Below are 17,168 nucleotides of genomic sequence, written 5' to 3'. Positions count from 1 at the left end.
AAGAGACAAAATGGCACTCTTCCCATAGCAAAGCAGGTATTTTCTCTGGCTCTGGTAGCTTGGGCTGAAACCCTGACTTGCAGTAAATTCTGAGAGCCCGTGGGATGGGCCAGGCCTCTCAAGGGACCTCTCCAGCTGGAGGCCCAAATTCTGTATCAGTTTCAGCAGCTGTATGCGAAGACGAGTAAGAAGGACCGCAGTGGGTTCTCAGAGCATCCCCCCAGGCACCCCTGGTTACGTCAGAGCTCCCAGAGGACAGGAACCAAACCTCTAATCAAGTCTAATTCAAATAGCTCTGTAGTAGGAAATAGAGCCGGGTAATCTGCTCGCTCACCTCCAGATCCTCTGCCCTGGGTGGGAACCAGGCCACCGGCTGCTATTTAACTCCAGGCCTCAGGCTGAATGCTTTCATTTGATCAAAGTTTGTCAGATTCGCTGTACTTGACCCATCCTCTTGGAACCCCGGTACTGCCTTAATTTCCTCCTCTTCCTTTTTTTCTTCTCAGGGTACTTGTAGGAAGCAGGTGGCATTAATATTAATGCATGTGCAGGTGAGGTGCTACTTTATTTTTCCAGCCCAGATTTGAACGCCTAGCTGCCTACCTAATATCTCACTTGGGTGTCTCTAAAACACAACTTGGCCAGGAACAAGCTCCTCATCTTAGGCCCCATGCCGGTGGCCCCCAGCGAGCACCACACGCTCAGGCCAGAACTCAGGGGTTCTCCTGACTCCTCTCTTCCTCTAACTCTTCAAAGGCAGCCATTGAGCCCTCCTCTGGCTCTACATTCAACATATATCCAGAAGGTGAGCACTTTTTAGCACTTTCCCCCTCTCCCTGCTCCCTGCCACTTGCTCTTCGTGGTCTAGTGACCATTATCTTGCACCTGAACACAGTCCAAACCCCTCACAAGTACCCCGTCTCTGCCCTTGACTCTCCAGCTTGGCAAAATACAGCACAATGTGCATCCCATAGGAAACTAACCCAGAGCTACCCTGGTAAAAATACAAAATATCCCATAGATACACTGGGAAACCATCCAATAGATACACTAGCCCACAGGCACACCAGTAAAAATACAAAATGACATATATACCAGGTTCCTCAATGTGGGATGATTTGTAATAATAAACTATAGCCAGCCCACATGATAGAGCACTGTACAGATGCAAAAAAAGAATCAGGAGGATTTATCCACTCTCCTACAGGGTGATCTTCAGGATATGTTGTGTGAAAAAAAAAGCAAAGTTCAGCACAGTGTTCAGAATTTGATACTTTTTGTATATATGTGAAAAAGAGAGGGGTAAATAAATATATATTGTCTTTATATTTTCAAGAAGAGGGCGCCTGGGTGGCTCAGTGGGTTAAGCTGCTACCTTCGGCTCAGGTCATGATCTCAGGGTCCTGGGATCGAGTCCCACATCGGGTTCTCTGCTCCGCGGGGAGCCTGCTTCCTCCTCTCTCTCTCTCTGCCTGCCTCTCTGCCTACTTGTGATCTCTCTGTGTCAAATGAATAAATAAAATCTTTAAAAAATAAATAAATAAATAAATAAATAAATAAATAAAATAAAAAAAGAAATATATTTTCAAGAAGAAACAATGGGAAAAAAACCTGATAGAGGTGAATTCTTATCAAGGAAGGAAAACAAGATGAAGGAACAAGATAGAACTAGACTTCTCTCAATTCATCTTATTTGGAATCACATGAAAGTATTACATAATTTTAAGAAAATAAAATCAAAAAGAAGTATGGTAGATGGCATTGTTGTGCACAATGGATTTCTGCCCTCTGCCATGTGACTTGGCAATTCCTCCCATGGAGGGTGGAGTCTATTTTTCCAGATATGCCAGACTCTATTTTCTAAAAATGGCTTCAACAAGATTTCCACAAGCTCTTATAGAATCTGGACATTCCCAACCAAGAGATGGAGTCCTTGTCTCCTCCACTCAAAAGTGGGTAGGGCTTTAGAACTACTTCACTGAATAGAACGTGGCAAAAATAACAGCGGTCATAAAAGGCAGTATGGTCTCCAGCTGGCTTTTTCTCTCTCGTTCTCTTAGGATACCCTTGAAACCTAGAAAACACGTTGAGAGGAAGCTCAAACTAGCCCATGTGCAGAAGCACTGAGGCTCCCAGCTCTTAGCATGAATCAACTGTAAGACAGGTGAGTGATGAAGACCCGTCAGAGGATTGCCATCCCCAGGCTTAGAGTCTTCCAGCTGAAGCTCCAGACATCGGAGAGCAGAAGTAAGCCATCCCACATGCCCGGCCTGAATTCCTGACCTACAGAATCTGTGAACAAGAGAATGGTTGTTTGATGTCACTAAGTTTTAGGGTAATTTCTTATACAGTCAGAGTAACTGTTGCACCTTCTCTGAACCTTGGGCCTATATATGAATCACTTTGACTGAAGTCATGTTAGGAGATGTGGACTGAAAGTGTGTGCGTATGTGTGTGGCGTATGCGTGGTTAGGCATGCCCCCTGTGAGTCTGCTGTCACCACCGGAAGAACGTGTCCTGGCTACCCTACTGTCTGAGGAGGATGAGAGATGTGGAGAGCAGACCTGGACTCAACTGGAGCCTGGAGCCCAGAGCCTGGCCCAGATTGGAGAATTCCGGCCAGCATGCTGATGCGTGAGTGAGAATAAAAAATTGCTGTTTGAAGCCACCGAGTCTGGGCTGATTTACTCTGCAGTAGATCGTCGCAACAGAGAAGTGATCAGGAAGCAATCCTTACAAACAACACGAACTAGAAAGAAAGAGCTTGATTGTATATCTTCTTCATGGCAGAACCTCACTGAGAAGAATCATTTCTTTTTTTTTTTAAACATTATTTAAATATTTTATTGTTTTTTTGAGAAAGAGAGAGAGAGCAAGAGCACGAGCAAGGGGAGGGGCAGAGGGAGATGGAGAAGCAGACTCTCCGCTGAGCAGGGAGCCTGATGTGGGACTCAGTTCCAGGATCCTGAGATCATGACCTGAGTTGAAGGCAGATGCTTAACCAACGGAGCCACCCAAGCACCCTGAGAAGAATCATTTCTAATAACTCTAAAACACAGAACATGTGCCCACCAACAGATGAATGGATAAAGAAAATTAGCTATATACATAAATATACATGAGATACATATTATATGCATATTTTATATATTTATATATGTATATTCAATGGAACACTACTCAGCCATCAAAAAGAATGAAATCTTGCCATTTGCAACAACATGGATGGAGCTAAAGAGTATTATGCTAAGCGAAATAAGTCAGTCAGAGAAAAACAATTATCATATGATTTCACTCATATGCGGAATTTAAGAAACAAAACAGAGAATCATAGGGGAAGAGAGAAAAAAAACCAAGATGAAATCAGAGAGGAAGACAAAGCATAAGACACTCTTAATCACAGGAAACAAACTGAGGGTTGCTGGAGGAGAGGGGGTTGGGGAGATGGGGTAACTGGGTGATGGACATTAAGGGAGGGCACATGATGTAGTGAGCACTGGGTATGATATAAGACTGATGAATCACTGACCTCTACCTCCAAAACTAATAATATATTATATGTTAATTAACTGAATTTAAATTTAAAAAAAATAATAATAAAACATAGAACGTGAACCAGACATCCTGGAAGGAGATAAACTAAGGACAAAAGAAACCACAAAATCTTAAATTACATTCGTTAGTACTATTGTTAGTAAAAGTATCTATATTATTATTTTGAAACAAATATACACACACATATATATATACACACACATATAAAATTCTACATGTATGCAATGTTTGTTTGGATCCTGATTTGAAAAAAACAACCTTAAAAAATCATTTTTAGAGATAATCAAGTCAAATTGAACATGGGTTGGGTATTAAGTCATATTAAAAAATTATAGTTAACTTTTGTTAGCTGTGATAATGTCATTGGATTAAAATAAAAACAGCTTTTAACTACTAGATTACATCCTAAAGTATGGGTGAAATGATACATTTGGATTTTGACTGAAAATACTCCGGGCCAAAAAAAATGGGGCGCCTGGGTGGCTCAGTGGGTTAAGGCCTCTGCCTTCACTCAGGTCATGATCTCAGGGTCCTGAGATCGAGCCCCGCATCGGGCTCTCTGCTCAGCAGGGAGCCTGCCTCCCCCACTCTCTCTGCCTGCCTCTCTGCCTACTTGGGATCGCTGTCTGTCAAATAAATATATTTAAAAAAAAATGTTGGAGGAATATAGATGAAACAAGATGGCAGAACACAGATCATTATTGAAGCTGGGTGATGGGTCCACAGGAGGGGGTTCCTCGTGCCACCTTTTCTCCTTTTATGTGTGTTTGAGATTTTCATCTGCAGAGTGTTCACTGCTCCTGAGGACATCCTCCCTACAGAGTCTAAGGTCAGTGTATCCCAAAAACAGGCCAGAACGCCCTGGCTGACCAGGGAAGAACAGGCCTGCAAAGGAGTGTCCTCTGCAGAGGCTCCCACAGGTGCGAGGGCTGATTGCCTCTCCAGTGCCAGCTGGCTCTACCGCCCTCTTCAGCTGAAACCCCCTCTACCCAGAGCTGGCAAGGCTTTGGTCTCGAGGGCTCAACACGGACCATCAAAGTGAGATACAAGGGTCTAGAAAGTGGGCTCCCAGAGCCATAAGAAGGGGAGAAGTTCTCCCAGCGTGATTTTGGAAACAAGTACACTATCTTAGGTATTATCCCTATGTCAGGAGACAGAGTCAGGATCCAAAGGGTCTCACTGGGTTAGAAGGGATCTCCAGGTACAATGAAAGAAGACATGGCAGGGACCCGTGTAGGGCCTCATATTCACACTCGGATCGCACAAGCCCAGGATGGAGGGAATCCAGCCTTCGTGCTGAGATGCCCAGACTGAGACTGGACAAGTGTGGGGTGCAGGGACAGAGGGAGGTGTCGGATGGGCTTCTCAGGCTGATGAGTGAAGGCCATTCATCCTCCAGATCATGTCACTCGTAGTTCATGTGATATACTGAGCCCTGGATCCTGTTCTCTGAACCTCCCCGTCCTTAGGATATTGAGAGCCTTGGGCCAAACAGCCCAGGTTGCCAAGGGCCCCAGAGTCACATCCCAGCCATAGGACCTGGAGAAGTCAAGTCTAGGGAAGAACCCCGTGGTTGGGGAGGTAAGAGCGTCATGAACTGCTACTGTGAGCCAGAGGGCAGAGCCAGGCCAAGAGAGGAGGTGCAAGGAAGCCAATTTCAGACAAACAGAAAGAAAGAACTTTCCAGTGGTGGAGTCATCTGCCGGGGAGGGACCAAAGGCCACGGACCAGTGGGTATTCACCCCAAGGCAGAGCTCCTCCTTCAGACAATACAGAAGCAGATGTTTTGGCATCTGTTAGGAGTTGGCTGAGATTCTCAAAATAAAAGGAGGACAGAGCAAACAGATCACCCACTGAAGCAAAACCATCTTCCCAAAGGAAGAGGCCTCACAGGCCAGACCTTGACACTGGTGACCTGCCCCAAGCCCTTAGTGCCCACAAGCTGCAGAAAAAACTGCAGAGAGCCCCACATCCATCTCCTCACTCTACAAGTGAAGGACTTTGCACAAGCACCCACCACGAGGAGGCAGAGCAGGGGCCTGAGCGCGTGGGGGTTGCAGGTATAACAACGCTTGGTAGATAGGCCACCATGTCCAGCTGGAAAGAGGGAGCCAGAGGCAGTCTCCGCAGGCACAAGGAGCCTGGCTGGCTGGCCAGCCAACTAGTAGAAGGACGCCAGCAGCTTTTCAAGAGCCCCCGCCTTGCCAGGAGCAACTGAGAGGCAAGGGGCCATCCAGTCCCTCTTCCAGTTCTGGGCTTGATCGTGAGGTCATCTCGTCCACTCCGAAAGACCTCTGGGGCTTGGAGGAAGAGCAGTCCTCTTCATTTAAAGCTCTTCTAATGAACCTAAAGTCTTCATGACATATCTATTTTCTCTCCTCAGTAGGGGCCGAGGAATAGCGGAAAGCATCACCCTTCCTTCTTACTCATCTAACCAAAAAAACTGTCAGAGATGGAGGGGACCTGGGAGACAATCTTAGTTAAAACTGTCCTTTTATAGATGGAAAGCAGTGAGGACCTACTACACATACAGCCAGCTTGCGGCAATGTCAGGGTTGATTAAACCCGAGTTTCTGACCCCCACCCGGGAGGCTTCCAGTACTCTTCATTCCCCACCCCATCCTATGCTGTCCTCTGTTCAGATGTCCTACTTCCTGATCCTTTTCTCGTCCTCAAAGCCCTCCCCATCCTAGTGCTAAATTTTCCATCTTCTCAGAGCAGGAGGCAAGGAAGTGACGCGGTTCTCCAGCTGTGCTCAGTGTATGGCATTTCGGTTTGCTAAAGTCAGCTAGCTGGCTGTTCTTCTAAATCTCTCATATTAGGCCTTTGGAGTTCCCAACAGAATAAGTTAATGTTGTGAATGTGTTTTGTAAGCTGCAAAACACCATACAAATATATATTCTACTATCTCAGAGTATGAAATAAGACAACCCCTTTTAATCATGCTCTCATTTATCTTAACTCTGGGGGGAAAAAGCAAAAAAAGAAAAAGCAGGAGCAAACTCTCCTTTCAGGGAAGTTGAGGGTAAAAATCTAAACAAGTGTCTCTTTTGCTCCTACCAGACTGGGAGCTCCTTGAGGGCACAGCCCGTTTCGTGCTCCTTCCTTTGTTCCTTATATCTCGCCCAGGGATAGGCATCTAGTAGGTGTTCAGTAGAGGGTTTCCTGAATGCATGGATAAAATTTCACTTTAAAATCCTCCTATTGGGGGCACCTGGGTGGCTCAGTGGGTTAAGCCGCTGCATTTGGCATAGGTCATGATCTCAGGGTCCTGGGATCGAGCCCCACATCAGCCCCACATCGGGCTCTCTGCTCAGCAGGAAGCCTACGTCCCCCTCTCTCTTTGCCTGCCTCTCTGCCTAATTGTGATCTCTCTCTCTCTCTCTGTCAAATACATAAATAAGTAAATAAAATCTTTTAAAAAAATAAAATAAAGGGCTCCTGGGTGGCTCAGTGGGTTAAGCTGCTGCCTTCGGCTCAGGTCATGATCTCAGGGTCCTGGGATCGAGTCCCGCATCGGGCTCTCTGCTCAGCAGGGAGCCTGCTTCCTCCTCTCTCTCTCTCTGCCTGCCTCGCCAACTACTTGTGATTTCTCTCTGTCAAATAAATAAATAAATAAAATCTTTAAAAAAATAAATAAATAAAATAAAATAAAATCCTCCTATTGTGGGGCACCTGGGTGGCTCAGTCATTAAGCGCCTGCCTTCGGCTCCAGTCATGATCCCAGGATCCTGGGATTGAGCCCCACACCAGACTCCCTACTAGGTGGGAGGTCTGCTTCTCCCTCTCCCATTCCCCGAACTTGTGTTCCCTTTCTCACTGTGTCTTTCTCTGTCAAATAAATAAAATCTTAAATAAATAAATAAAATCCTTCTATTGCTAAGTAGAGCTTAATTGTAGAAATTCCTTACAACCACTCCTGTATACAAAGAGGGCAAGCAACCCTTATAACTTACCTGCATCCACAAATACATGGAAAGTATAGGTGTGACTCTCAGGAAATTTCCTTACCCCCTTTTCCTCCAAAGCACCCAAATGCCTTACTGATTCTTCTAGCATCCTGGGAATGGACAGCTCCCTCCCCAAGGCAATGGCACTAGAGAGCAACTCTGGGTCTGGGGCAGTCCCAGACTGAGTGATCCTTCCATGAGCTGCTGTTAAGGCCTTTTGATCTCCTCAGTGGTTGGGGCCAAGTCCCAGAAGCTAACACTTTCACTTCCTCTCAGGGAAAATCTTCATCTTGGGCCCTAATAGCAACCCCACACACTTCAGCTGCAGCCAGTCCAACCCAAAAGGTTTTGGATTTATCCCAGGGTGAGCTAGAGTTCCTTAGAGGCTCCCAATACACTTCCATGTGACAGGGGTGGGGCGCCTGGGTGGCTCAGTCATTAGGTATTTGCCTTCAGCTCAAGACATGGTCGCAGGGTCTTGGGATTGAGCCCCACATCGGGCTCCCTGCTCTGCGGGGGAGGACTGCTTCTCCCACTCCCACTCCCCCTGCTTGTGTTCCTCCTCTCACTGTCTCTCTCTGTCAAACAAATAAAAATATTTTTTTTTAAATCTTAAAAAAATAAAAAAAGAAAGATGTGGGTGTACCATGTAAGTGGTCTCTTCTAGAACAAGGCTCTCTTAAGAAGTCTAGATACCCATAAGAGCAAAGAACAGATGGAGAGATCAGAGTAGTGCTGTGACCAGCCTGGGACTGAAGGTACAGCGCAGATGAGTCAGGGAGCATGCTTTCTGGTTTCATCTCACAGGCACAGCTAACCAGAACCTAATGTATAAGAGAATCCCAGGGGGATCCCAGGGGGCAACAGACACCCACCAGAGCCCCATCTGCAGGAAGGAACTGCAGGGACTGGGATAAAAGAATTCCATCTCCCCTGCCCCAGGTCCCAGAGGCCATGGTCCCAACTCACTCCCCGGCTATGACTAGCTTCCACCACCATGCTGGGGAATGGAGAAGGAGGGGACCCTCGAGGCAGGAAAGGAGTTTGAGTGAGTCTTACCAATGCAGCACCAATGCCAGCAGGACATGGCCCTGGCACCAACTGAGAGGCCCAGGAAGGAGACCCCACGTGGCTTGATTGTCTACCAAGTCCCAGCTCACCAGAAGGGCCTCAAGTCCTAAAGAAATACATGGCCCTTGCTATAGGCAGGCAGGTCTCAGCCACCGTGTCACCATTGTAAACAATGAGTCTCCAGGTAGGAAGGATGAGGAAGACCCAGGCAGACGGGGCCTGCAAGAGCAGCCTGGCCAGACAGGGGGAGAGAGGAACAAGCATGTGTAAAAATACTGAGCAGAGTGTCCATGGTGAAGCAGACATCCAGTGAGAGTGGCTAGAACTGTTGTGACATCTTTGCCAACCTACCTCCCCAGTCAATCCCAACTCTTGCCCATGGGCCACAATCTCCAGAAACAGATTTCCCCTCAAGGAGCCCACAGGGTCTGTCTCTCCCCACTTTTATCACTAACACAAAGAAAGGGCAGGACCTTTGAGGAGAGAGTGGATTTACTGAAGTCCCAAACCTATCTCCTAGCACCTTCTACTCACATAAACAGGGAGGGTTCCCCAAAGCTGGGTGAAAAGGCATGATGAAAGCTTTGCCCTCTTAAACCCAGAACCAAACCTACTCAGAGGAAGAACCTTAGAAAAAAAAAGAATAGAAAAGTGTCCCACTGCATCATTATTTGGCTTCCAAACTAGTCCAAAGTCTGACTTTACTTTCAGTGAACTCCTAGCCCCTTCATGGCCAAAGCCCTTGAGAAACTCTTTTAAAAAGCTAGGATTTTTTTTTTTAAGATGTTTTACTTATTGGGGCACCTGGGTGGCTCAGTGGATTAAGCCTCTGCCTTTGGCTCAAGTCATGATCTCAGGGTCCTGGGATTGAGCCCCACGTCGGATTCTCTGCTCAGCGGGGAGCCTGCTTCCCTTCCTCTCTCTCTCTGCCTGCATCTCTGCCTACGTGTGATCTCTGTCTGTCAAATAAATAAATAAAAATCTTATTTTTAAAAAAAGATTATTTATTTATTTATTTGAGAGAGACAGAGAGATCACAAGTAAGCAGAGAGGCAGGCAGAGGGGGAGGGGGAAGCAGGCTCCACGCTGAGCAGGGAGCCCAATGCAGGGCTCGATCCCAGGACCCTGAGACCAAAGGCAGACGCTTTAACCTACTGAGCCATCAGGGCGCCCCAAAACCTAGAATTTCTTGACCAAAAGAATGAAATTAGAATCTCAATGGCTTCTAGATACAAGTTCCAGCTTGAAGGAAAAATATAGGACAGAGGAACATCTTAAATGACACCACAGAGACACAAACAGCATAATCCAGAATGTGAGAAACACAGGACAGATGACCCAGTCCTCCAATCATATATTGCAAGGTGGAAAAAAGGGGGATGGAACCTAGAGATTTAAAGAAACTCAAGAAATATACCCAACAAATGCAATGTGTGGGCCCTGTTTAGATCACAATTCAAACAAATCGACTGTAAAAATAAATTCATAAGATAAACAGAAAACCTGAACCCTGGCTGGTATTTGCTGAAATGAAGAAGGGATTATTATCAGGATGTCTACCTGCTTGGTCAGCAGAGTATGCAACTTTTGGTCTTAGGGATGGGAGTTCAAGCCCCACGTTCAGCATAGAGATTACTTTTTAAAAAATTAAAATTAAAAAAAAGAAGAAGGATTTGTTAACCTGTTTGGGTGTGATCGTGGTGCTGTGGTAATGTTCATACAAAGTCCTTGTGCCTTAGAAATACACAATGAGGGGTGCCTGGGTGGCTCAGTGGGTTAAAGCCTCTGCCTTTGGCTCAGGTCATGGTCCCAGGGTCCTGGGATCAAGCCCCGCATCCGGCTTTCTGCTCAGCAGGGAGCCTGCTTCCTCCTCTCTCTGCCTGCCCCTCTGCCTACTTGTGATCTCTTGCTCTCTCTCTGTCAAATAAATAAATAAAATAAATAAAATCTTAAAAAAAAAAAAAAGAAATACACACTGAAATATGGATGATGAAATGTGGAGATGTCTGCAAGTGGCCTCCATGGGAGAGGGCAGGCGAGGAAGACAGACAAACTTGTTCAGCGATGCGTTGGTGATAACTGGCTGGGCAGTGGGAACATGGGACTTCATTGGCTTATTCTTTCAACTTCTATGTAGTATGAAATTTTTCATAATAAAAAGTTAAAAAAATAAAAGAAGGAGAAGGAGGAGGAGAAGGAGAAGGAGAACATTCTTCCCCACCATCATCATAACTTTTTCTTTTTTTTTTTTTTTTTTTTTTTGATCAGCAGCAATTTATCTTACCAATGCTGGAAAAAGCTCTATTTTCAAAGCTGCCCCTTTCTCCCTGGCAAAAGATGAGAAATGGCTGCCCCTTCAGGTGAAATTTTGACATCAGCACCATTCAGATGTTAGGTCACTTTAGTACAATCCCTGCATCACGCCCTCCATGCGAATCCAGCTCCTGGCACCCGACAGGATCTCTGAATGATAAAAGGCCGTTATTTCTAAACCTGGCAATTATATCCTTTAATTTCATCCTTACACATGAGGCCCAGATTTTTCTAGAGCCTAACTGTTAGCTGATACAGTATAACAAGTCTGGCTAATCCCAAACCAGATATAGTATACCAGCCAAACCCATTTATTATTTTTTAAATTTATTTATTTGACAGAACGAGAGAGAGAGAGACAGTGAGAGAGGGAACACAAGCAGGGGCAGTGGGAGAAGGAGAAGGAGGCCTCCTGCTGAGCAGGGAGCCCAATATGGGGCTCGATCCCAGGACCCTGGGATTATGACCTGTGCAGAAGGCAGACACTTAAAGACTGAGCCACGCAGGTGCCCCAAATCCATTTATTTTTAGTTTTGTTTTCTTACTGGGATGGAATTAAGACAAACCCATTTTGAGAAAGGAACTCGGACGGTAGCTTGCAGAGCAGCCTCAACCCACCTTCCAGCACACGACCAGGCTGTGTGTGCCCGCTGCCATTGGCTAAAGATGTCTCCATGGCAGACGAGCTGGAAGTGAGTGAGAGGCAACCTCGAGGTGATCAGGGATTCTGTTGGGTTATGAGGGAAAGGCACCTCCCCTGGTCTGCCCCAGCTCTCGTCTTGGCCTGCACTTGGCCCCATTCTCTGCTTGCCGCCCCTGCCTATGTAGACCAACATTCCTCATGCTATTTCTCCCTCTCCACCTCTCATATCCCTACCATTTTTCCAGCATGCCTTGGGTTTCTCCTTTGGAACCCTGGCTTTGCCTCTCCACTCTTCTCACTTGACATAAGCACTGTCTAGCTGGCACGTCTCTGTCTGAGCTGCTCAGACACAGAGCTGCCCAGCCAAATTCCATGATTTTGCTCTTTGAGGGCTGTCTCACCAAGCAGACTGTGAGGTACCAGAGGACAGGGGAGCACTGTCCACCCTTCCAGAGCCTCCACAGAGCCCAGCACAGTGCTTGCTCTTGATACTGGTCAAAACACGTTGGCTAATTGACTGAAGACCAATTTGCAAATGTCAGAACCTCCCAAGTCCACAGTGCTGGTCTAGATTAGACAGGCTGTCACTGGTTTATGTGGCTTCCTTGTGCAATTTTTTTAAAAGGTGCTTTCTGGGCTACTGATAAAGTGTCATCTTGAGCTGGTGATGTGTCATGGGAATGTATATAGGTTAAATCCCATCAACTTGAACACTTCACTGTACATCAGGCATAAAAATAAATGAATGAGTGAATGAATGAATGAAAGGTCCCCTTTCCTCTAGGAGGATGCAGCCCACACCAGGGCACACAGCTTGGACAGTAGAGCCATCTCTGATATGGCACTTCTTGAGAAAGGCACAACTTATAGAATAGTACATGCTACCCTGAGATCAGAAGCAGAGAGCCCTGCCTTGAGGGACTCTCTGATGCCCCAAGTGTCATATCATCCCAAAGGGGTAAGAGGCAGCACCATGGGTGTGGTGGTGCCCTGCTTACGGGATTCAAGTCGGGCTCTTCAGTCATACATGGAGAAGCCACCCCCTCAAAGAACCACGTGAGCTCATATGAGGATGAAAAGACAAATTCTGTGGTACCAAGGGGTAAGATGGCAATAGGAAAGAGCCAGGAATTGACTCCCCCCAGAACCTCAGTTCCACTCCCCTCCGGGGTTAGTAAAATGATCTCACCCTTACCTGACCCTCCACCTACACCAGTGAGGCTTCCAACTGCCTCCAAGCTTGCAAGCCTGTTTGAAACTACACCACTGCTCTTTCCCGAATGCCCAGAAGCACATGCCATGGGGCTTTTTCTCCATCAGTGGGCCAATCTGTTCAGTAGCCTCTCTGAGCAGAACATGCTAAACTTGGCATCAGGTATCTGAGATGCTCTGGTGAAAAGCAGAAGCCATTCTAATGCTGAAGGAGAGATACACCATGGAGGTGCTGCTCCTGTGAGGGACTCTCAAGCTGAATATCAACTGAAGCAGTAAATCCCATCTCCTGAGGGCCCCTAGTCCTGAGCTTGACAGCCACAGGGCCTTAGCACCACCAGCCCATGGGTGAGCCTTGCTCACAGCAAGGAGCAACTTATGGGACTACTAACTCCAACAGGAACCCCATGGCTCCTCAACCCACAGTAGTTCATGGGTCTGCCCTGTGACAGAATGCATAGATGGGGGAGAAATGAAACCCTGCAAAGGAATATCAGTAGTAGACACCGGTCTCCTTCTTGCCCCTCTGAGCTGCCCAAATCTTTCCAGATTTTCATATGCTTGGCTCTGTGACATCAGATAAACTATAAGCAGAGCAGCCTGTTTGGTTACCAGAAGATAAATGTCAAATTCCCCATATAGAGAACTACCAATAACAGGGTGTTTTTCCATGCAGCTGTAGACGCTTTCCCTTGGAGAGAAACCTCTAAAGCCTGGGTGAGGCTCCCTCAAGCTAAAATTCAAACAGCAGCTCAACACGCAGCAAAATGGGCAGTATTTGCAGTGCTAAGAACCGTATGCTAACCAACTGCATTATTGTAATAGCTAATGTAAAATGGGCAGAGTCTCCCTTTTGAGGGGGTGCTCACAGGCTGGCCTGTCTGCGTCCGGTTTCAGGCTATTAAGAGCCTTTGATTACTGTTACTTGTCTAAGAAATGACTTCTGAGAAAATAAACACATGAGAGGCACAGTTGGACAGCTGAAGAATCAAAAATCATGCTCCCGCACAATTTCTGTGTGGGATCACACAAGAGCTAAGGCAACATGATCAGCAGACTCACATGGAACCAGAAGTGCCCCCTCCCCCAACCTCCCCGCCTGGGGTTTTGCTACTCCCTAGGCCCATTTGGTGTAAAGATAATGCCTTCCATTTTATCCTGTTGTCTCTTGGTAGCTTTCCTGAGTTTTCAGTCTACTAATCTATCATATATTGGTATTCCCTCCCACTGTATTCACAACCACTTCAGTGTTTTTGTCGGACCTCAGTTGGCATACATTTTAAGCAAGCTGGTTTAACAGTATTTGATCAGATATGTTCTGTTAAGAGCATCCTATGTGCGTTTCAGTTTTTCCCTGGTTTGAGGTGGTAATTTAAATCATTAGGCAATGGGAACATATCTGGTGATAGATGCTTCAATAGCATTTGGCCTCATCCCGGAGTGTTTCACTAAACCTTGATGAAAGCACATGACCCTGTTCATATTTTGAGCCTAAATAAGTACTTTTTGGTGCCCAGTGGCATTTTCCCTTTCTCCAAAGATGATTATAGTCACTAAACGCCTGAGGAAAGCGCATGACCAAGTTCATGGTTCAACTATTTCCATATCGCTCTGTTCCTCGCAGTGACACTTATCTTCCCTGACAGCCACTCCCATTGTGCTCTTTCCTTGGCCCAACACAATGGACACATGCAGACACCAGCAGACAGGGAGGACGTTTTCCATCCCACTGCTCCCCAGTGCAGAGGGACTAGGCTGAGGTTACATAAGCCCCTCCTGAGCCCAGCGTTGGGGGGTTAGCAAATTTGGGGTTCGTGACGGAGTCACGGTCTGCAGGCCCTGACTGACCCTGCCGCTCACTCACCATCCTGCCTTAGCAAGGCAGGGCGACTTGAAAGAGGGCCGCTCCGAGACCACCCGGCTCCCGCCAATCGGGCCGGGTTCAAAGTGTGGCCGGACGTCTGACCTCGCTGTCCAGACTACGTCGCGGGGTCGCGGGCCCCGACCTCAGGCTGCAGCTCCCCCCACCCCCACCCCAGGTGCCGCGACGCGCGCTTACCTGCCGGGACCGGGACCAGGGCCAGGACCCGGGCCGGGGCCAGGGCCGGGGCCGGAACCTGGGCCGGGTGGTCCCGCTGTCGCCCTCGCCGCGCCTGCGGCGGGGAGCTGTCCGCCGCCGGCAGGTGCTGAAGGCGGCTTCCCTGCGCCGGGGCCCGGGCCAGGGCCGGTGCCTCCGGGCGGCAGTGGCCCGTCGCCAGCGCCGCCCTCCAGGCTGGCCTCGTTGCCCATGGCTGGCGGGCGGGCGGGGTCGGGGTCGTGCTGGGCCCGGGCCGGCGGCTCCCGGGCTGCTGCTCACACGCTTGGCGCCGCCGCCGCCGCCATCTCCCAGCTCGGCTCGCGCCGCCGCTTGCCGCTGCGCATGAGCATGCGCGACTCGCGCGCGCCTTCCCTGCACACGCCCCCCCCCTCCCCCGGCGCGCGCGCGCGATTCAGCCAGGCAGTAAAGACCGGTGTCCACAAGCCAGTGGCGGGGTCGCTGGGAAACAGCCGCCGGCGCCGACGCATGCGCCCTTCGAGGACGACGCCGGAGCTTGTGCTACCTGGAGTCGAGCGGGAGTTGGCGGTAGCGTCCCACTGAACAAGGATGGGGGGGGGGGGCGCCGGCCACAACAAAGGACCCTGGGGGGTCGTGCCTTGCCTTGCCCTGGTGTCAGTGGCGCTTCCTGTCCCGGGAAACTTCAGAATAGGGCCTGTCGTTGGGGAAACCTCGGTGCCCCAGCCAGCAGGTTTCGTGGGGACAGTCCTCAGAGAGAGGCCACGAGGGTGGCCTCAAAGAATATTTAGGAGTTGGAAAAGCAAGTGAACGAGGCTGTTCAATGGTGCAAGGTCAGAGAGGGCCAGAGACAGAGGATTCTCGGTGATGGGGCCAGTTTGTGAGGGTCTCGAAGGCCAGCTGGGGTGGAGAGTTTATCCAGATGGCCATGGGAACCATCTGGGATTCAAGCTGAGGGCCTGGTCCCACGGGACAGGAGTCTCAGGAAGTGTCTCTGGGAAAGGTGGAGGTTGTGTCAGGGCTGGCCTAAAGCCAGATGGAAGGCTGCCTCTGTAGGCCCTGAGACAGTGACCTTGAGGATGGGAAAGAGGAGTTGATATGTCTCAAAGCCCTGAGCTGTGGCTCCCAGAGACTGTCTAGATGAGAGGCTGCAGGCTGCCTCTGCATTAACCTGAGAGCTCACCAAATTACTTTTCTGTTACCTCACCTTTACAGACTTCAGTGTTTGCACACTACTCAGGATGCTCTGCCTCATGACTTCTTGTACAAACCTGTGCTTTCCTGAGGGCAAATATTTCCTAGAAGATAACAGACTATATTCTAATCTATTCCTGGCTTTATAAATCATGGCTGTGTAGAAGAACTTGAGTAGGGATGCCTGGGAGGCTCAGTTAAGCATCTGCCTTCGGCTCAGGTCATGATCCCGGGGTCCTGGGATCGAGCCCTGAGTCAGGCTTCCTGCCTGCTGCTCCCCCTGCTTGTATGTTTGCTCTCTCTTGCTCTTTCTGACACTTTTTTAAAAAAAGAAGAACTTGAGTAAACTTGGACCTCTTTACAAACCCATTTAATTCTCCTAATGGTGAAGAATATATCACTTGGAATGTCAGCAGTTCTAACCTCACCTGGAACAACCACAAAACACCGATAGTTGGGCAGATGGGCAGACCTTGGCTGGACCTTCCCTATGTACTTTCTGCTCTTCCCAAGCTCTTGTGAAGGAGCTTCCATAGAGCCTAGACTCCCTAACTGCCTGGAACAATGACAGTCTCTCTGCCTGTGTTACCATGACCCTCACTGTGTTTCCTCCTGGCTGGATTCCTCTTTATGAGTGTCCGATGACTATGTGTACATATCTAGGCTCCACAACAATCTATGTCTCAGCTCTGCCACTTCCCAGGTGGGACTCCAGCCACTAACTTAGGCTTATCAAGCGTCCATTTCCTAGCCTGCAAAGTTATAATCATGTTAGCCTCTCTAAGAGGAGTTGTGAGGGTGGAGTGGCTGACGTAGTTAAAACCCAAAGTCAAGGGCACCTGGGTGTCTCAGATGATTAAGTGTCTAAGCATCTGCCTTGGGCTCAGGTCATGACGCCAGGGTCCTGGGATCGAGTCCTGCATCGGGCTCCCTGCTCACTGGGGAGCCTGCCTCTCTCTCTCCCTCTCTCTCACTCTCTCAATCTGTCTCTCATAAATAAATAAATAAAATCTTTTAAAACAACAACAACACGAAGTCAAGTGGCTGATGACCAGCTTCATCATTAGTTGTCTCGCTGGTGGGTGGTCTGGGATTTGAGGATTTTGTGCCACACCCTTTCTCCTGGGGAAGAACTTGAACACAAGCACTGGGGGCAGGCAAATGACCTGACCTTGGC

The 17,168-nt window shown here is 48.3% G+C and overlaps 1 protein-coding gene across 3 annotated transcripts in view; it reads right to left on the bottom strand.

Moving 5' to 3' along the window:
- The window catches only part of BSN (bassoon presynaptic cytomatrix protein), a 96,320-nt gene extending 81,164 nt beyond the window's left edge, over positions 1-15,156 (bottom strand). For all 3 annotated transcript variants that reach the window (XM_032319825.1, XM_032319835.1, XM_032319844.1), the window contains exon 1: positions 14,804-15,156. In XM_032319825.1, the coding sequence (XP_032175716.1) occupies positions 14,804-15,033 (230 nt within the window). In that variant the 5' untranslated portion in view covers positions 15,034-15,156. The remainder of the gene's footprint in view (positions 1-14,803) is intronic.
- Between the last annotated feature and the right edge of the window lie 2,012 nt (positions 15,157-17,168).

The sequence above is a fragment of the Mustela erminea genome, chromosome 1 (genome assembly GCF_009829155.1).
Source record: "Mustela erminea isolate mMusErm1 chromosome 1, mMusErm1.Pri, whole genome shotgun sequence".
Classification (NCBI taxonomy): domain Eukaryota; kingdom Metazoa; phylum Chordata; class Mammalia; order Carnivora; family Mustelidae; genus Mustela; species Mustela erminea.
The sequence above is the reverse complement of the archived record's forward strand: the minus strand, read 5'-3'. Positions and strand labels throughout refer to the sequence as shown.